This window comes from Ictalurus punctatus, chromosome 6 (genome assembly GCF_001660625.3).
Source record: "Ictalurus punctatus breed USDA103 chromosome 6, Coco_2.0, whole genome shotgun sequence".
In the NCBI taxonomy this organism is placed as follows: domain Eukaryota; kingdom Metazoa; phylum Chordata; class Actinopteri; order Siluriformes; family Ictaluridae; genus Ictalurus; species Ictalurus punctatus.
In genome coordinates, this window is record NC_030421.2 from 30,597,807 (window position 1) to 30,618,663 (window position 20,857).

General features: G+C 34.8%; 2 protein-coding genes, 1 long non-coding RNA gene and 2 other non-coding genes across 5 annotated transcripts; 2 read left to right on the top strand and 3 right to left on the bottom strand.

Annotated features, from left to right (window-relative positions):
- LOC128632937 (U5 spliceosomal RNA) lies at positions 1-115 on the top strand. Its single transcript, XR_008396613.1, has one exon. It is a non-coding gene; the product is annotated as a U5 spliceosomal RNA (small nuclear RNA).
- A 1,357-nt stretch (positions 116-1,472) lies between these two features.
- On the bottom strand, positions 1,473-6,289 carry LOC108262174 (uncharacterized). The gene is made up of 7 exons (XR_008396611.1): positions 6,184-6,289; positions 5,863-5,946; positions 4,329-4,415; positions 3,923-3,998; positions 2,765-3,792; positions 2,189-2,476; positions 1,473-1,541 (listed from the first exon to the last, which is right to left on the bottom strand). It is a non-coding gene; the product is annotated as an uncharacterized LOC108262174 (long non-coding RNA).
- A 1,587-nt stretch (positions 6,290-7,876) lies between these two features.
- LOC128632935 (uncharacterized) lies at positions 7,877-10,867 on the bottom strand. Its single transcript, XM_053681120.1, has 4 exons — positions 10,720-10,867; positions 10,155-10,439; positions 9,656-9,715; positions 7,877-9,507 (listed from the first exon to the last, which is right to left on the bottom strand). The coding sequence occupies exons 2-4, from the start codon at positions 10,432-10,434 to the stop codon at positions 9,263-9,265; spliced, it is 585 nt and encodes a 194-aa protein (XP_053537095.1). The 5' UTR covers positions 10,435-10,439; positions 10,720-10,867; the 3' UTR covers positions 7,877-9,262.
- Positions 10,868-11,090: 223 nt separating this feature from the next.
- LOC128632938 (U5 spliceosomal RNA) lies at positions 11,091-11,205 on the top strand. The gene has a single exon (XR_008396614.1). It is a non-coding gene; the product is annotated as a U5 spliceosomal RNA (small nuclear RNA).
- A 2,047-nt stretch (positions 11,206-13,252) lies between these two features.
- On the bottom strand, positions 13,253-20,602 carry si:dkey-10c21.1 (uncharacterized). The gene is made up of 6 exons (XM_017469074.3): positions 20,516-20,602; positions 19,201-19,488; positions 17,716-17,754; positions 17,437-17,595; positions 13,817-17,269; positions 13,253-13,540 (listed from the first exon to the last, which is right to left on the bottom strand). Exons 2-5 carry the CDS (start codon positions 19,481-19,483, stop codon positions 17,025-17,027), a joined length of 726 nt encoding a protein of 241 aa, XP_017324563.1. The 5' UTR covers positions 19,484-19,488; positions 20,516-20,602; the 3' UTR covers positions 13,253-13,540; positions 13,817-17,024.
- Positions 20,603-20,857: the final 255 nt, after the last annotated feature.

Below are 20,857 nucleotides of genomic sequence, written 5' to 3' on the forward strand. Positions count from 1 at the left end.
TGGCTCAGGTCTCTCTTCATTCACGCATAAATCTTTCGCCTTTTACGAAAGATTTCCATGGAGAGGAACGTTGATGAGTTCAGCTAATTTTTGTGGGCTTTGCTGTGGAAAAGCTGTATATGTTTTGCTTGTATTTCCTCATTTGTAAGTCGCTTTGGATAAAAGCGTCTGTTAAATGAATAAATGTAATGTAAAATGTAATGACGACAACAAAAGCAATATAATCACAATAATAACAACACAGCAATAGCAATGTTTTAATAAGGCTAACTGCCTGGGCATGTTTTAGAAATGTGACTGCTAACAGAAAAATACATTGCAGTTTTTTTGAGCAGACACCTTAGGCATCATTCTTCAGGTATATTTCAGAGTCAGTGGAAAGGTCTCTTTAATCAATATTGCTTATTTATTTATCCATCAAAAGACAATGATTGTATCACATGATCACACCACCATTTTCTTTATTAAAAAATGCTAAAACTGTGAAAATGTAGTGGAATGATTTTCCTGGGTTATATAAAATTTTTTTATATTGTGTACAGAAACAATAATAAAAAGACATATCATAATATTATCTTAGAAAAGGTATGGTATTTGGTCTGTAATTCATGCCCTGCACCATCATTGTTAGGCCGTGGTCAGGCCCTCCATGACATCAGTTCTTTTTTTGAGGACCAGTATTTGTGTTCATACTGAGGCTAGAAATCTGAGAGCCGCTTATCATAGGGGCGTAAACACTGCTGCCATCAGTTGCAGAAATATTCACTGAGCTACCTGTTGATGAAAAAAGATTTGCATTATAACTTCCAGTGAGCATCCAGATAAACTGGCATAGTATTGGGTGAATGGGATTTTTAAAAATGAAATATTCATGGTATACATGGTATGGTCATTATTCACACCTGAGCTTTGGACAGAGTGCTTTGGAGCTGCTTTTATTTCTGTGAGAAAGAGGAAAGAAGACATTGTGTGAGACAGTATTTAGGTATTACATTCATCCAGATACCAGTCATTCTATATTTTTCATAGGTGGAAAAGTGATTGTTGCAGTGTTGGGAATGTTGCTTAATATATGTGAAGTATATTATTACTTTCAGTTGTAATAGAGAAGCTGAAAAAAGTATTGCTTCTTGAATAGCTTAAGTGAACGGATAAATAGATGCTACCTGTTTGCATGATGTCATTCAGATGAGCTAACTGTTGGCTATTTGAGTTACTGCTTTGTTAGGGAAAAAAAAATCTGTTACTGAAATATTCCATAAGTTCCTAATTATGATTAGAAGGAGCACAATAATCTGAAATGTTATGCAGATTTAAACAATGAGGTGATTAGTTTTATTCAGTAACGTATTATGTTCAGATTGGACTGGGTTATACTATTTTGTATTTCATTTTTAAATGTATTTTTTATCATATATATGATGAATGACAAAAAAGAAGACATTTGACATCATTTGCTAGAGTAGGCATACCAATAGGGCTTTGCAATTAGAGAGAGAACAACCAGCAGTGTCGATACCAGCAAGAAATTCTTGAGTTATCTGAGAGAAAAAGAATGAATTGGAGCCAATCTTGTAACAAATGGAAAAGATTGGAATTCGATTTGGAAGATTTTTATTTTTTATTTTTTTGAAAAGGCAAATACATGCATAGTCTTTGAGGAGACTTTGTTCAATTTTTTTTTTGTTAAGATAAATCTTTTATTATATTTATAATTTGTTATTTTTGCAATGTAAATGGTTTTTGTGTAAACGCCGTGGTTTTCTGCAAGTTCTGTTTTAAGCTATGTGCTTTTATTTATATATATATATATATATATATATATATATATATATATATATTTTTTTTTCTTACAAGTGTTTCATGCTTATTGATATTTGTTAAAACTTCATATTTCAGTATCATATTAGAAAATACCAAACTGGACATCAATATCAAGCTCACAAGAGTATTGTAATTTATGACAGCTGTTTTTTTTTTTTTTTTTTTTTTTTTGTAGAGGACATTTCAGTGTTCTCAGTGTTCCTGTTGTACCTGCTGAGCAAGCTTCACTTGAGGTAATTGAATATGTAAGCAGAACACTAGGTGAAATGGCCACGTGATTTCCTGGCAGCTCAGATTGTGTGTTTTAGTGTTTGCTGATTTGGAGATGACGTGTACAGTGTAACACCGTGTAAATCTCGCTTACCTGAGGAGGTATTTACTGAAGTTATCCACTCCTTCAGCTCCGGGCTGCTTTCATTCACATCGTCTTCTTTCAGCAATTTTACAAAGTCCATGCACACACTTTGTCCCTTTTGCAATATTAGGTCCAAGAGTTCGGTTATGTGGGTTCCATGGTCTGAGATGCTTTTCAGTTTCGTGTATTCATCCCAGGTTATCAACTTCCTAGAATGGACGTGCTGCAAAATGTATTCGTCTACGCGTAACCATTTAATAAGCTTCACCTTATTACTTGTGATTATGTCCATTCTTCCTGAAATAGAAAATGCAGAATTTAGTTCAAGTATAAACAAACAAACAAACAAACAAACAAAAATATCCAATAAACTCCTGACTGTGAACAATGCAGTAGTTAATTAGTTAATTAATTACTATCACTTTATGGGTTAAAACAACTGCTTTCCTTATTTCTTCTTTCCTCAGTGCATTCAACATTAGGCTACTAAAGAAATATAATAATAATAATAATAATAATAATAATAATAATAATAATAATAATTTTAAATAATAATAATGATTATTAAAGTCTGTATATACGCACCGTGTTGCTGTATTATCGGTTGTTCCGGGTGTTGCTCATGCATGTGTCAATTTGACATAACATTTTCAAAAGGATTACCACCAGAGGGCGCTGTTTAACCAAATGACTGAAAGTTACAAAAGTTGAATGATAAAAGAGGATCTACTAAAAAAATATTTTGAGTTGATCCTTTTATTTATTAAGTTTGAATAAGAATTTATTCAAACGGTTAATTATTTTAAGTGAAATATGAGCTATGTTTGATATTTTCTGACCATGTTATGTCATACATGTCAACATTATTCAGGGTCTGTGAAACATAGTTCATGTTGATATTTCTGTAAAGCTGCTTTGAGACAATGTCTATTGTAAAAAGCGCTATACAAATAAAATTGAATTGAATTGAATTGAATTGAATTGAATATATTTACAATATGTGAATGCCTGAAAAATACCGTTACTAATCCATACCAAGCTTTTATCCCATTTTAACCACAGCATTTAAGTTCTCATGTTGTGGTTTAGCGGAGCATAAAAGTTGTGCCAGAGGAAGACACCAACCATCCTGGTTCTTAACCGTACCAAGCTGTAGTAGGAATTGTCACGTCAGTCATCACAAAAATACACAATTTCAATACACAATACAGAAGGTTGTAATGCTGCTGTGTAAATAAACTAACTTTTTGATACCTTCCCTCAGAAAACCATAGCCCTTGAAGAGGAGCGTATCGACTTCAGCCAGCATTACATCCAGTAAAAGAAACGCCTTTAAGTTTAATCTATTGTATATTTATTCATTCATGCACTTACAATTCAGAGGATGTTTACTTTCTTGCATAAAAATCTCTTGATACATTTATCATTCATAATTTGGCTTAAACAATCAGCACGTAATGAACTACAACACTTACACCATTTCTGATGCAGAGCAACTCCATTATCTGCCAGAAGAAATAGGCCTCCTTTGCTCAGGTTCATCCACATGTTGTACACACTCCTGAGATTTCCTCTGGATGAAATAAACCAGGTCGTCAAGCTGCATTTTATTGCTGCAACAGATGGATATGGATTACTACACATATCCCCTGATGATAGGTTTCAGAACATTACTGTTTTAATAGTTTGCATATTTAATGTTCAACTTGTGTGTGTTATATGAGAGGAGAAAGAAGGTCTCACCTCATCAGAGGGCCAGGAATAGTTATACTATCACCACCAGCCAGGTCATTGTCACCGTGGAAGACACCAGCATCCCCTGGAGTCAAAACCTCAGTTAGTAAGGCTACAGAATAAGAACCTGACTCACATAAATGTTATTAATGTTACAGATTTTGTTATTAATCTGATTGTGTCTAGGATGATAAATTACATCACTACATGACAAAGTTCAAAAACAAATACTTTTCTTTGAGGAACACTGTGCCTCAAATGATCACTTATTTGCTTATCTATTGTCTGTTATCTATGAAATTTGGTTATTAGTTGAACTTTAAATTCTTATGTCTTCATGTATACATAGCAAGAAATCATTGTGTAGTTCCCTCAACATTCCCTTAAATTTACTCCGTGTGTGTGTGTGTGGTACCTGGCCTGCATGGATGAACACGAGGTTCTCGATCAGGATGGGGCTTATGAACAGTGGGGTTCATCATCCTCATCATTTTTTAGAAAACTATGGAACATTAGAAATATATATGGTTATTAATTTATTTCAAAAGTTATGTATGTATAAGATTATGTATAAATTATTTTTCTCCCATTCAAGCCTTCAGAGACTTGTGGAAGTCTCTTCATTAACATTATTTTTTTGGTACGCTGTCATGTTGGCAAATCAAAACACTGAGTTTTAGGGAAATTTACTGTCTCTAATATAGCTATAATATTCTACTACCTATATTGTCAAACATGTACAAGCAACTTTATTTTGATTCACAATGAATTTTTTTTTGGCTGATGATAGAGTAAAAACTGGAACAGTTACTCCATTGTTTTTTTTTTTTATTTCAATTTGATTGATTCAAATTGATTAATTCCATTAGCTACTAAACAAAATGACCAATCTGCAGTCTTGTATCATCTTTTACCCACTTAGTCAACAAATGACCATGGGGGGGGGGGTGTTGACTGCTGCTGCTTGCGATATTTATTCTCATAGAGCACATATCAGTGCCCTGCACTAGTTTAAACACTAGGAAAGGGAAAATGGATTCTTCTCGTATAGAGTGGCGCAGGGATGACGTCATCTTGTAACGCCAGAACCCGGAAACGAGTTAGCATTTTAGAACTTCCGGTTCCATAGTCCCGAAGTCAGTGAGGTTGTTTTGAATGGGATTTTGGGTAATAGCCTGAAATACAGTTTGTGGTGAACACAAGCACAAAAATATTTTCACGATTTATTCTACGACATAAAATACATCAGTAATACCCCACTCGTAAATTTTTTTAAAAAAAAAAGCTTTTACGTGTATTGAAAAAGGCTGTTGCTAATTGCTAAATGGCCCTACAGACGTTGTCGGGGACATTAGACGTCATCACGTGGAATAGGAAAAATTTTTTTGAAGATAAACTGGTTCAGGTATGTTGTACACAATTCCCACCAAAAAAATGTGGATAAAGATTCATCCACGGAGTAAATACGTATTACGGAAAATGTTTTTAAATTAACGTTGGAAAAGTTGTCGGAGGTTTGGTGATGGTGACGTTGAAGTCGAGCGACCGTGGTGTAGTTCGTTTATAGCATACGGTTAGCTATTTTATTTCTGGAGATTGTATTTAGGCTTCAAACTTCATAAAATGTTGTGTTAATTTCTGAAAATTATCTTGATAGGCAAGACGTGTTAGTATTGTAATCGTTTGTCGATTACAGAGCTTTTTTTTCTTCGATAAACCAAAAGCCTGTGGGAAAATCCTATTAGATTTCTGTCGAGGGAACCAGTGTGATGCTAACTTTAAGCATCACAGAAGTTAGCAACACTAGCTAATACAGCATTTTGACTAGATTTGTCATATATTTAAAAAGAAAAAACCCGATACATAACAGCAACTGTTCCAAAAGCTCATGATTTTAACTCAAAGAAACCGTCAAGTTCGCATTTTAAGCCCCCATTTATAAGACAGACCTGCTTAGCCGGGTTGTTAGCAGTTAGCTCGCTCGCTACCAGGGATGAACCTCTACGTTGAACGTGTGTTCCCACCGTTGAAGTCTGTAAACGCGAACATAAAAAATACGGTCAGTTACTTATTTTAATCAACGACTTCTAGTTTAGCACGATAAACCCGTTAGAGTCCGCATACCAGTTAGCTAAGGCTGGCTAGCTAGAGTTATATGTAATTGATGAAATACAACCAAATATCAAATCTAACAGCAGAGTCCAGCATAAAACTTATGCTAAGACACCGTAAAATGTAAAACATTTAAGGGATATTAAACGTTAAATCACCTCTGTTGTTGTTGATACTTCATGATAACTGGGAACTCCTACTTCCCACATTAGAGAGTTCTACCCCGGGATATGTAAATACCACCACAGCTTACCAAAATACCGGCTTCCATGTCCCACACTTCTTATTTCTTGTTTCTTTTTTCATCTTTACAGACCCTCAGCCAATTGCGTTTTTCCCCACAGTAACTTGCCACAATATTTATTTTTCCACAGTAACAAAATTAATGTGTGTGTCTTTTTTTTTTTTTTTAATTATCTATATTTCCATAACAATTACATGCCTCACAGTACTTCACACAAAACCACAATCCTTTACATTCCTCACAACTTTACACGAAGTACAACTTACTGATAAGAGTCATTCAAATCAGTCAGTCAAAATGGGGTTTTAAGAAGTTAAAAATAAAAAAAAAGATGCTTGTAAAGTCCACATGACATGATTTGAGAGCCATGATTTGATTTCACATGACACAATATATATGTGCAACAGTTGTGAATTCACCAACATTTGAATAGTTTGGCCAATTTTGATTTGAATCCTTATTGCTTATCACCCTGTAGAAAACATGTATCCCACACGTGTACCACAGTTTGTCAATTGGACCTACAGCTCATGAAGAGAAGCTTTTTTGTCATTTTGAACAAATTTACTGGAAAATCTGTCATGGTGGACCTTATGGGTCCAAATGGCTTTTTTGTTCCCCATGAGAAATAAGACGTGTATATCAGATTTCAGACATTTTGGACTTATGGGGTGGAGTGAAAATCACATAGGTTTTGAGCGTGGTCTGTAGCACCACCTATGTGCTCATGTGGGCCATTTGTGGTGTGGAAGTTACTCATAGCCTGTAGTATCAATGTGCTAAATTTAAAAACTTTTTACCATTCAGATCTTGAGTTATTGGGCACTTTACAGAGATAAGGAGAATAATAGTAGTAATAATAATTATCAATAACAATAGGTTTCCTCCTGACGGAGGAATCCTAATAATAATAATTGTCTAAAAAAAAGTACCGAAGCATTCGGGCCCTCACAACCAGACTGTGTAACAGCTTCTTCCCCCAAGCCATCAGACTGGACTGATACACACGCGCGCACACACACACCCTGAACTGAACACCATCACACTCCCATTGAAATATTTGCACATTCCTGCATTGACACTGTTGCATTATTTGCTGCTACTGTATTCTAAAATATATAGTATCTAATTCATTGTCACTATAAACACTTTACCTAGCTGCTACCACAATAACTGCTATGTCCATATTTGGTATAAGCTAATTTGCTGAATACTCAGTCATAGCATGTTATGTTTACATTGATACCATTTATACATTATATTGTTAATCCTTGGCACCTTTCTTTTTCACTACCTGTTATATCAGACACTTCCACACTAAAACTGTGTACTGTTCGGCACTACACCGTCACTTACTGTGCCTATTGTCCTGTTTTAGTAATGTACTGCCCTGTGTTGTTAGCACATGTCTGCACGTGCACTTTATGTAGAATGTTTGTAGACCTTATTTAGTTCTGTGTCGTCTCATGTGATTAGTGTTTTGTTTTATGTAGCACCATGGTCCTAGAGGAACATTGTTTCATTTCACTGTGTACTGTACCAACTGTATATGGTTGAAATGACAATAAAATCACTTGAACTTGAAATAATCACAGAAACTTTGTTGCTCAATTTATGTATGTATTTATTTCCTGATAATTTTTTTATTGAACCTCCCACTGTCATTGACATTACCACATACATATAAAATTAGCCTACGCTTTTTAAAAAAGGTGCTAATGTTTCATATAAAATGCCCTATACGAACAAATATTTTTGGACACATGAACATTACACCCACTGAACACCTTTGGGATGAACTGGAAGCCCCAGGCCTGCTCGCCCGACATCGCTAATGCTCTCGTAGCTGAATGAACACAAATCCCCACAGCCACGATTATAACAACAAGGGGGACTAAATCTGGAATAAGATGTTCAACAAGCACCTATGGGTGTGATTCTATCTTAGTGCACTGCTTCTCCCCTACAACATGACCCGCGCTCTCAGGTCCTCTGGGGTTCGGACTTTCTCTGTCCCTAGATTTTGTCTGGGTGACAGGTCTTTCAGTGCTGTAGCACCTAAAATCTGGAATTCGCTCACTTTTCGCAACATCACATCCATCTCCATCCATCCAAATCCCAATTAAAAACATATCTGTTTTCACAGTGTTATGTCCTAATCTGTTATAATGCATTTTCTCAGTGACTGTACTGTGTATTTCTTTTGTGTTTGGTTGCTCTTTGTTTGTCACATTGTGTTTGTGTCCATGATTGTTCATTGTTTATGCATCATTGTATTGTAAAGCGTCCTTGAGCTCAGGAAAGGCGGTATATTAATTAAACTTATTATTATTATATTCAGGTGTCCACAAATATTTGACCATATAATGTATATTCAGATATAAAATGAGCATCAATAGTTACAAATTATGAATGCATTAGATTTTAATGTTTTACATTTGCAATTTAGAGTGCAGATACAAAAGAGTGGGGAGGATGATTTTAAAAATGTTTTTTAAAAAAAATGCCCATAATATTTTTTAAAACAGCACAGTCACAGGGTTAGTCATTATAGAAAACACAAAAACAGCATAAGCTAAAATTTTATGTAGAGCGTATTGAACAAATATCGGAATGATTATGGAAGACAAAGAAAATATAAAAATTGGAGAGGCACAACAAATGTAGGTGATAGTGTACAGTAAAAACAGTAATAAAAACTGAGTTGTTGTAATATGTGCAATACCCGTTTTTTTTTTTTTGGAATCCAATATGGATTGCAAAAAAAGTCGATTTACAAATTTGGCATGATACTTAATTTTATGGAGACTATATTCTACTAATTCTGGAATGATTATGGAAGGCTGTAAAGCATTATGAAAATAGAGAAATGCAGTGGTATGACAAAGGGTGATTAACATCTTACAAAATTATCTTTAAAAACTGGACTTATTTAGTCTGTAATTCATGCCCTGCACCATCATTGAAGAAGTTTTAAATGCTGCACTGAGCTGTTAGGCCATGGTCAGATCCTCCATGACATCTTTTGCATGTTTCCACAAGGCATCAACCAGAAGCTGAGCAGCTTTTTTGCTATTTGTGTACTCCAGAACTTTCCTCATCTTGGCCTGCTCTGTGTTCTCAGCTCGTACGTTTGCCACCATTTCATTAGTGAAGGGAAGGTCATCAACTATTCTAACAACAGCTTTTACATTATCAATAAGATGACCCCGGTTCTTCCTCAGAAATTCCTGATTATCTGGAGTATATAAAGAGGAGAAAGAAGTGAAGAGACAGAAGAGGTTAGAAATTCGTCAAAAACGTTCATCATACAGAAGCTGTTCATACTGTGGATTTTGGTTTCAGCTCATGGAAGCGCTAAACGCTGCCAGTGGATCAGGAGTTACCTGCAGTTTCCGCAGTACCAGCTTGAGAGGTGTTGCTGTCCTTTTTCTTATCTTTGAGAGCTAAGAAGACATGAAGAAAGTAATTAAATTCATCATAGACAGGACAGCAATGCAGAGTGTGTGCGAGTGTGTGTGAGAGACCGACACACGTGCACTATCAGACATACATATTGTATATACATACATATATAATACGTATGTTAACATTTGCCATGCCGTCCTTTGACTTTGACTAGAGAGAGAGAGCTCGAGCTCAGTGGAACAGGACCACCAGCTGCACAATAACATCAACACTGTAAACATGCATACAATGCTAATAAAACATATTATTATTATTATTATTATTATTATTATTATTTATTAAGTTGTGTGTAACCTTCTGTAACTTAATGTTACAAGTGCTTTGACGATGTAAAGCCTTTTACTATCTCAATAAAGCAACTTACATCTGTTAGCTTGAGAGCTCACAGTACAACAGTACAATACAGTACTTTGCTACCTGAGGTATTTACTGTTCCTATCCACTCCTTGAGCGCCGGTCTGGATTCATTCACATCGTCTTTCTTCAGCAGCTCTAGAAATTCGACGCAACAGGGATCTCCTTTTTTCAAAATGTTGTCCAAGAGTTCAGTAACTTTCGCAATGGGATCTTTGATGCTTTTGAGCGTCATGTATTCAGACATGGTGATCAGCTTCCGGGAATGAACATGCTGGATAATCAGTTCCTCTCCCGATAGCCATTCAATAAGTTTCACTTTTTTATCCTGGATTATGTCCATTGTTCCTGAAAAGAATCATGCAGAGCTGTAGATTTACAAGTAAACTTTCAAATATCAAAGAAAACATAGTGTATAGCCGAATGTAGCCTGATATTGTAGCGTGCAGACTTGGATTTTCAGTCATTTCTGACCGGTTTTGTGAAGCTCTCTCTGTACATTAAGTACGATCATAGCTGAATTATTGATTACAGTTACTCTGGATTAACGCACCTAATCAGCTGCTTCTTCTCCGAGTGTCAGAAAGTTTTTAATAATATATATATACTTTCTACATCAAGCACTTACCTTCGCTTTCGATTTTTCGAATGAACCGGAGTTATGTCTGCTCAACCACTAGATGGCGATAGGTGTGCATATGGAAAGCGTGTATGCCTACATGGACAAATTTAGACCAAAGGTTAAAACTGATGTATAGTGTGCCACAAAATAAAAATGGTGTGGATCATCTAAATCAATGTTTTTCAGCAGAGACAGCCTGAATGGAGGCATGTATTTTCCTGTACACAGCTTCTGCAATATACATAGAGCTGATAAACATCTATGATTCAAGGTGAATTATTTAAATAACAAACAATGCTACGTTTTTGTATCATCAAAACAAAAGAGCACAAGTAAAAAAAAAAAAAAAGTTAAATTAATTGCAACTGTAATGATGATGGCTCAGGTCTCTCTTCATTCACGCATAAATCTTTCGCCTTTTACGAAAGATTTCCATGGAGAGGAACGTTGATGAGTTCAGCTAATTTTTGTGGGCTTTGCTGTGGAAAAGCTGTATATGTTTTGCTTGTATTTCCTCATTTGTAAGTCGCTTTGGATAAAAGCGTCTGTTAAATGAATAAATGTAATGTAAAATGTAATGACGACAACAAAAGCAATATAATCACAATAATAACAACACAGCAATAGCAATGTTTTAATAAGGCTAACTGCCTGGGCATGTTTTAGAAATGTGACTGCTAACAGAAAAATACATTGCAGTTTTTTTGAGCAGACACCTTAGGCATCATTCTTCAGGTATATTTCAGAGTCAGTGGAAAGGTCTCTTTAATCAATATTGCTTATTTATTTATCCATCAAAAGACAATGATTGTATCACATGATCACACCACCATTTTCTTTATTAAAAAATGCTAAAACTGTGAAAATGTAGTGGAATGATTTTCCTGGGTTATATAAAATTTTTTTATATTGTGTACAGAAACAATAATAAAAAGACATATCATAATATTATCTTAGAAAAGGTATGGTATTTGGTCTGTAATTCATGCCCTGCACCATCATTGTTAGGCCGTGGTCAGGCCCTCCATGACATCAGTTCTTTTTTTGAGGACCAGTATTTGTGTTCATACTGAGGCTAGAAATCTGAGAGCCGCTTATCATAGGGGCGTAAACACTGCTGCCATCAGTTGCAGAAATATTCACTGAGCTACCTGTTGATGAAAAAAGATTTGCATTATAACTTCCAGTGAGCATCCAGATAAACTGGCATAGTATTGGGTGAATGGGATTTTTAAAAATGAAATATTCATGGTATACATGGTATGGTCATTATTCACACCTGAGCTTTGGACAGAGTGCTTTGGAGCTGCTTTTATTTCTGTGAGAAAGAGGAAAGAAGACATTGTGTGAGACAGTATTTAGGTATTACATTCATCCAGATACCAGTCATTCTATATTTTTCATAGGTGGAAAAGTGATTGTTGCAGTGTTGGGAATGTTGCTTAATATATGTGAAGTATATTATTACTTTCAGTTGTAATAGAGAAGCTGAAAAAAGTATTGCTTCTTGAATAGCTTAAGTGAACGGATAAATAGATGCTACCTGTTTGCATGATGTCATTCAGATGAGCTAATTGTTGGCTATTTGAGTTACTGCTTTGTTAGGGAAAAAAAAATCTGTTACTGAAATATTCCATAAGTTCCTAATTATGATTAGAAGGAGCACAATAATCTGAAATGTTATGCAGATTTAAACAATGAGGTGATTAGTTTTATTCAGTAACGTATTATGTTCAGATTGGACTGGGTTATACTATTTTGTATTTCATTTTTAAATGTATTTTTTATCATATATATGATGAATGACAAAAAAGAAGACATTTGACATCATTTGCTAGAGTAGGCATTCCAATAGGGCTTTGCAATTAGAGAGAGAACAACCAGCAGTGTCGATACCAGCAAGAAATTCTTGAGTTATCTGAGAGAAAAAGAATGAATTGGAGCCAATCTTGTAACAAATGGAAAAGATTGGAATTCGATTTGGAAGATTTTTATTTTTAATTTTTTTGAAAAGGCAAATGCATGCATAGTCTTTGAGGAGACTTTGTTAATTTTTTTTTTTGTTAAGATAAATCTTTTATTATATTTATAATTTGTTATTTTTGCAATGTAAATGGTTTTTGTGTAAACGCCGTGGTTTTCTGCAAGTTCTGTTTTAAGCTATGTGCTTTTATATATATATATATATATATTTTTTTTTTCTTACAAGTGTTTCATGCTTATTGATATTTGTTAAAACTTCATATTTCAGTATCATATTAGAAAATACCAAACTGGACATCAATATCAATGTCACAAGAGTATTGTAATTTATGACAGCTGTTTTTTTTGTTTTGTTTTGTTTTTGTAGAGGACATTTCAGTGTTCTCAGTGTTCCTGTTGTACCTGCTGAGCAAGCTTCACTTGAGGTAATTGAATATGTAAGCAGAACACTAGGTGAAATGGCCACGTGATTTCCTGGCAGCTCAGATTGTGTGTTTTAGTGTTTGCTGATTTGGAGATGACGTGTACAGTGTAACACCGTGTAAATCTCGCTTACCTGAGGAGGTATTTACTGAAGTTATCCACTCCTTCAGCTCCGGGCTGCTTTCATTCACATCGTCTTCTTTCAGCAATTTTACAAAGTCCATGCACACACTTTGTCCCTTTTGCAATATTAGGTCCAAGAGTTCGGTTATGTGGGTTCCATGGTCTGAGATGCTTTTCAGTTTCGTGTATTCATCCCAGGTTATCAACTTCCTAGAATGGACGTGCTGCAAAATGTATTCGTCTACGCGTAACCATTTAATAAGCTTCACCTTATTACTTGTGATTATGTCCATTCTTCCTGAAATAGAAAATGCAGAATTTAGTTCAAGTATAAACAAACAAACAAACAAACAAACAAAAATATCCAATAAACTCCTGACTGTGAACAATGCAGTAGTTAATTAGTTAATTAATTACTATCACTTTATGGGTTAAAACAACTGCTTTCCTTATTTCTTCTTTCCTCAGTGCATTCAACATTAGGCTACTAAAGAAATATAATAATAATAATAATAATAATAATAATAATAATTTTAAATAATAATAATGATTATTAAAGGCTGTATATACGCACCGTGTTGCTGTATTATCGGTTGTTCCGGGTGTTGCTCATGCATGTGTCAATTTGACATAACATTTTCAAAAGGATTACCACCAGAGGGCGCTGTTTAACCAAATGACTGAAAGTTACAAAAGTTGAATGATAAAAGAGGATCTACTAAAAAAATATTTTGAGTTGATCCTTTTATTTATTAAGTTTGAATAAGAATTTATTCAAACGGTTAATTATTTTAAGTGAAATATGAGCTATGTTTGATATTTTCTGACCATGTTATGTCATACATGTCAACATTATTTATCACTGATACCAGTGGTCTATGAAGCAGAGCCAGGAGCCAGTCTTTATTTATTTATTTATTTATATTTTTGTGTGGAAATGACAACCCACCATTTATCAAAGTTGCATGTATTACGGAGGTCTTATACCAGCCCTGGCAAAATTATGGAATCACCACACTTAGAGGATGGTCACCTGGGTTTTTCCTTTTACTTCATAGCAAATAAACAAAGCACAAATATGACACAAAACAATCTTTGTTTATTGGCTGAACACTGTGGCTTCGTGAAACGTACCTCAAACAAGTTAACTGAAATTCTTTTAATTAATGGCATATTTTTTTCCAGGTCAAGTAAAGGAAAAAAATATGGAATCACTCAATGTTGAGGAAAATATTATGGAATCGCCTTGTAATTTGCATTTATAAAACAAATACCAGCAAAAGTAATGTATATATACTACAAAAGAATAGTATATTTCATATCCTGTTAATGTTAATATATAAAAAAGTTTATATTATATATTAGCAGTTTGATGTTCAATGATGAAGTAGAAATGCTTTTGTTTGTGGTGAGTGAATGTGGAGCCTAACAGGAGTTCCTTTTAGAATTCAGTCAAAGTTACTATTACTTAATAACACTCAATAAGTTAAGAAATCTTACTTTAATCTTCAGAATTTAGTTCATGTGTTCATGTTAATTAGAGTGATGTGTTTTCTGTTTATGAGGCCAGTTACTGTGAAACAACTTGTTGAAATGGAGAGAATAAAGTTTTTATTTGCATTTCTTTCAGAATTGTGGAATTAATTATTATTAATTTAAAAGAAGGCATAAAAGGCAGAACTATCGGTACGATATCGGTATCGGCCAATTATCACTCTGAAGAATCGGTTATCGGTATCGGCTGAGAAATTTAGTATCTGTGCATCTCTCCTTAAAAGTGTGCTAACAGACCTTAACCTTGGACTTTTTGAAAGGAAACATGGCCCCAACAAGAGAGTTGACAAGTGACACAATGTCAAGGATTATAAAACTCCTTCAAGAAGGAAATCTAACACAGAGTGAGGAAAAAGATGTTGGTTGTTCCCAGTCAGCTGTGTCTAAAATTTGGTGCAAGTAGAAACGAAATAGGAAGGTTATAAAAGAAAGAAATATGAGTAGACCAAGAAAGATGGCACACATCAGGATAGAAAACTCAAAGCAATATTGCCTTGAAAATAGAAAATGCACAACAAAACAAATGAAAAACAAATGAAAAAACAGAAACAGGAGTCAGTGTTTCTGATAGAACTGTAAGAAATCGGCTGAATGAAATTGGTTTTACGTATAGAAAAGCCAAAGGAAAACCAGCACTAACACCTAAACAGAACCGCTAAAGAGAAGCAATCATGGAGTGTGGATGATCAGATGAAAGTGATATTCAGTGATGAATAACGAATCTGCATTGGCCAAAGTAATGAACGTGGAAATTTTGTCTGGTGCCGTTCTAATGAAACATATAAAGATGACTGCCTGAAGAAGACAATCACATTTACCCGGTCATTTATGATATGGGGTTTCAGGTCAGGTAAAGGAACAGGGGAGACCTCAACAGTCAGTGCACAGGTGTACATTCAAATTTTGGACACTTTTCTCATTCCATCGATAGAAAATAGGTTTGGCGGTGATGATAATGCACCTTGCCACAAAGTAAAGAGTGTTCAATCCAAGTCAATTCAATTCAATTTTATTTGTATAGCATGTTTTACAATGGACATTGTCTCAAAGCAGTTGTACAGAAACATATTAAACACAGGATACAGATTTTAAGTGTGTGAATTTATCCCTATTGAGCGAGCCGGTGGCGACTGTTGGTGAGGAAAAATTCCCTGAGATGATATGAGGAAGAAACCTTGAGAGGAACCAGACTCAGAAGGGAACCCGTCCTCATCTGGGTAACGACGGATAGTGTGAAAGAAAAAGAAAGTTCATTATGGTTTTTACATGAAGTCTATTTGTTGAACTAGTCCACTAGTCCAGTGTTAAAGCATTTCTTCAGGAAAGGCATATCAACTTAATGACATGGCCAGCAAACAGTCTGGATCTCAGTTTGTTTGAAAATGTATGGTGGAAATATAAAAAAAATTGGTTCATGACCAGGCTACATCGTGCAAAGCTGATCGGTCAACTGCTATTCAAAAAGGTTTGGGACCAACTTGATAGAGAGTATTGTTTTTCATTATGGAAATCTAATGAAAAGAAAAGATTTCAGGCAGTCATAAAATGCCTGTGGAGGAGCAACAAAAAAATAATTCTTTTTTGATGATTCCATAATTTTTCCTTTACTTGATCTGGAAAAAATATGCCATTAATTACAATAATTTTGATTTGTTTGAGGTATGTTTCATGAAGCCAGGATGTTCAGCTATTAAAGAAAGTTTGGTTTGTGTCATATCTGTGATTTTGTTTATTTGCCAAGAAGTAAAAAAAAAAAAAACAGCAACAATAACAACAAAAAACAAACAAACAGGAAAGCCAGGTCAACATACTCTAAGTGTGGTGATTTACATAATTTTTGCCTGGAGTTGTAGTTATTAGCTAATTTTACTGGTCATTTCAACTGAATGGGTTTAATCCAAACAGGTATTCTATTTACAATCAGCAAAACCAATGTATTCGAATATGCACTTCTACTCAACATTGCTTATTTATTCATGTATTTTTTTATTTTTCCATCAAGATATTGACTGATATTGTCTTATAATCACACCGGTTATAAAAATATAACACTGTAAAAACATAGTGGAATGATGGTCATGGGTGATAAAAAACAGATCTATATTGTTTACAGAAACAGTAATAAAAATACATATCTCATAATGTTATCTTAGAAACCGTGAGGTATTTGGTTTGTGAGTTATGCCCTGCACCATCATTGAAGAGGTTTTAAATGCTGCACTGAGCTGTTAGGCCGTGGTCAGGTCCTCCATGACATCGCCTGCATGTTTCCACAAGGCATCAACCAGAAGCTGAGCAGCTTTTTTGCTGTTTGTGTACTCCAGAACTTTCCTCATCTTGGCCTGCTCTGTCTTCTCAGCTCGTACGTTTGCCGCCTTTTCTTCAGTAAGATTAAGGTCATCAATGATTCTATCAACGGTTTTTACATTATCAATAAGTTCACCCCGGTTCTTCTTCAGAAATTCCTGATTATCTGGAGTATAATAAAAGAAGAAAGGAGTGAAGAGCAGAAGGAGGAGAAGAAGAAATTCATTATGAAATTACTTTCGATCGAAAGTGTAATGTATACCAAAGCCATTTATAGTGCGACTTGGTCTTTTTTCACGAATGCTTTGATGATGTCAGTGGATCAGGAGTTACCTAGTTCTCGGTCTGAGAAAGCGCTTCTCCGCGGTTTCTCATCAGTCCTTTTATGAAAATTAGTATTCATGTTCATACTGAGGCTAGAAATCTGAGAGCCGCTTATCATAGGGACGTGAATACTGCTGCCATCAGTTGCAGTAATATTCACAGAGCTACCTGTTGGTGAAAAAAAGATTTGCATTATAACTTCCAGTGAGCATCCACATAAACCAGCATGGCTTTGGATTCTTAAAAATGAAATATTCATGGTATACATGGTATAGTCATTATACACACCTGAGCTTTGGTCAGCGCTCTGTGGAGCTGCTTTTATTTCTGTGAGAAAGAGGAAAGAAGACATTGTGTGAGACAGTATTTAGGTATTACATTCATCCAGATACCAGTCATTCTATATTTTGCATAGGTGGAAAAGTGATTGTTGCAGTGTCGAGAATGTTACTTAATATATGCGAAGTATATTATTACTTTGTTGTAATAGAGAAGCTATAAAAAGTGTTGATTAATGAATAGCTTGCTTGAAAGGATATATACTGTAGATGTTACCTGTTTGCGTGATGTCATTCAGATAAGCTAACTGTTGGCTATTTGTGGTAATAATTTGTTAGAAAATAGAATACAAAAGCATTTATGACTGAACTATTCCCTAAGTACCTAATAATGACGAGAAGGAGCACAATAATCTGAAATGTTATGCAGATTTAAACACAGAGGTGATTAGTTTTATTCAGTAACGTATTATGTTCAGATTGGACTGGGTTATACTATTTTGTATTTCATTTTTAAATATATTTTTAACATATATATGATGAATGACAAAAAAGAAGACATTTGACATCATTTGCTAGAGTAGGCATACCAATAGGGCTTTGCAGTTAGAGAGAGAACAACCAGCAGTGTTGATACCAGCAAGAAATTCTTGAGTTATCTGAGAGAAAAAGAATGAATTGGAGCCAATCTTGTAACAAATGGAAAAGATTGGAATTCGTTTCGGGAATTGGGAGACTATTCTATTATTTTTTTTTGTTATGTTAAATCTTTTATTATATTTAGAATTTGTTATTTTTGCAATGTAAATGGTTTTTGTGTAAACATTGTGGTTTTCTGCAAGTTGTGTTTTAAGCTATGTGGTTTTTTTGTGTGTGTTTCAAGTGTTTCAGTTTTAAAAAATCGTTTTAAAGCTTAGTAGATGTGGATGATTATTGATATTTGTTAAAACTTCATATTTCAGTATCGGCATTGGAAAATACAAAACTGGACATCAATATCAAGGTCACATGAGTATTGTAATTTATGACAGCTGTTTTGTTTTTATTCTGAAGAGGACATTTCCTCTAATTGTAATTCATTTTGGACAAGTTCTGCCTCTGAAGTGTTTTGCCTCATGTTATCTTTGCTCAACAAGCTTCACTTGAGTTAACTGAATATTATTCAATATATATATACACATAGTGGAATGATGGTCATGGGTGATATAAAACAAATCTATATTGTTTAGAGAAACAGTAATAAAAATACACATCTCATAATATTATCTTAGATCTTGATTGCTTCATTTCAAATCCATTATGGTCGTGTACACAGGCAAATTTATGAAAACTGTGTCTCTGCCTAAATACTTATGGACTTGACTGTATAAGCAGAACACTACGTGAAATGACCACATGACTGGTTGTGTGTGTGTGTTTTAGTATTTTCTGATTTGGAGATGACGTGTAGCTTGCAGCACTGAGTACAGTGTAACACCGTGTAAATCTCGCTTACCTGAGGAGGTATTTACTGAAGTTATCCACTCCTTCAGCTCCGGGCTGCTTTCATTCACATCGTCTTCTTTCAGCAATTTTAGAAAATCCATGCACACACTTTGTCCCTTTTGCAACATTAGGTCCAAGAGTTCGGTTATTTGTGTTCCAGGGTTTGAGAGGTTTTTCAGTTTCGTGTATTCATCCATGGTTATCAACTTCCTACATTGGACGTGTTGCAAAATGTATTCGTCTACGCGTAACCATTTAATAAGCTTCACCTTATTACTTGTGATTATGTCCATTCTTCCTGAAATAGAAAATGCAGAATGTAGTTCAAGTATACGCGTGCAAAGAAAAACAATCCAATAAACTCCTGACTGTGCACCAGGACCCAGATTCTTCTCCATCAAAAAACAAACAAACAAACAAACAAACAAAAAAACACTCAAAAATGTACTTCTACATAGACTGTTTTCATGCATTTTTTTTCTTGCATCCCTGCTGGAAACCGTCCCCCCCCCCCCCCCCCCCCCCCGAAACCCTCAAAGAATTTGTAATGGTTTGAATGGAATCTGTAAATGTCCTTGTGGGTCTCTACTGGTAAGTGGTTGCCTTCTATTGGTGGCACGTTATGTCTAGTGGATACAATTAAGTACCAATAATGGTAATGGTTTTAATGGTAAGCTGATGGTTTGTAATGGTATTTGTAGTGGAAACCATTAGAATGTCTTTGATAGTTTCTATTGTTTTTTTCTGCAAGGATGTGAGGGCTAAATGCTTAAAAATGTGAAAATTGGACAAATAGTTGGATTAGATCATGTTCACATAACTTGGCACCTGACGCCTGTTTCACGAAGCAAGTTGAACAAACTCAGAGTTGCAGTCCCTATTCAAAGTCTCATGTACCAACGAACATCACGCGAAACAGCGCGCAAACCAATCTGATGCAATCGCAATTTCGCCAGTTCATGTCATCAAGGATAAAACAGAAAATTCCGCAAATCGCATGGCAAAAAAGTGCCAGCAAAATCAAGCATTTCTGGCCGCAACAATTGGAGAATTATTCGGGGCTAAATAATAATAATAATAATAATAATAATAATAATAATAATAATAATAATAAATATTAGGCTACAGCCCTGAAGGCCCAGGCTAGGATAAAGCCCAGTTAGTAGTGAGTTTCACTTTAGGGGTTAAAAAAAAACCCGTTTTCTCCCTTCTTTCCTCTGTGCATTAAACATTACTAAAGAAAATGTATTCTTCTTCTTCTTCTTCTTCTTCTTCTCTTATTATTATTATTATTATTATTTTATTATAAGTCTGTATATACGCACCTTATTGCTATGTTTTGTTCTGTTCCGCGTGCTCCGAGTCCTTGAGTGTATTGGTTTCACTTTCAAAAATTTGACAACATTTTCTACAGGATTTCCACCAGAGGGCGCTGTTTAACCGAATGGCTAAAAGTGACAAAAATTGAATGATAAAAATGGATTTAGCAAAATCTGATTTTGAGTGGTTAAGTTTTAATAAGAATGTATTAAAACAGTTAACGTTTTGATTAAATGAGAGCTATCCTATAATTTCTGACCATGTGCTGAAAAAAAAATGGATTATGTGGTCGGTTAGATATTTAAGAAAAACTCTGACGTATGGTATACATAAAAATATGACGTTTC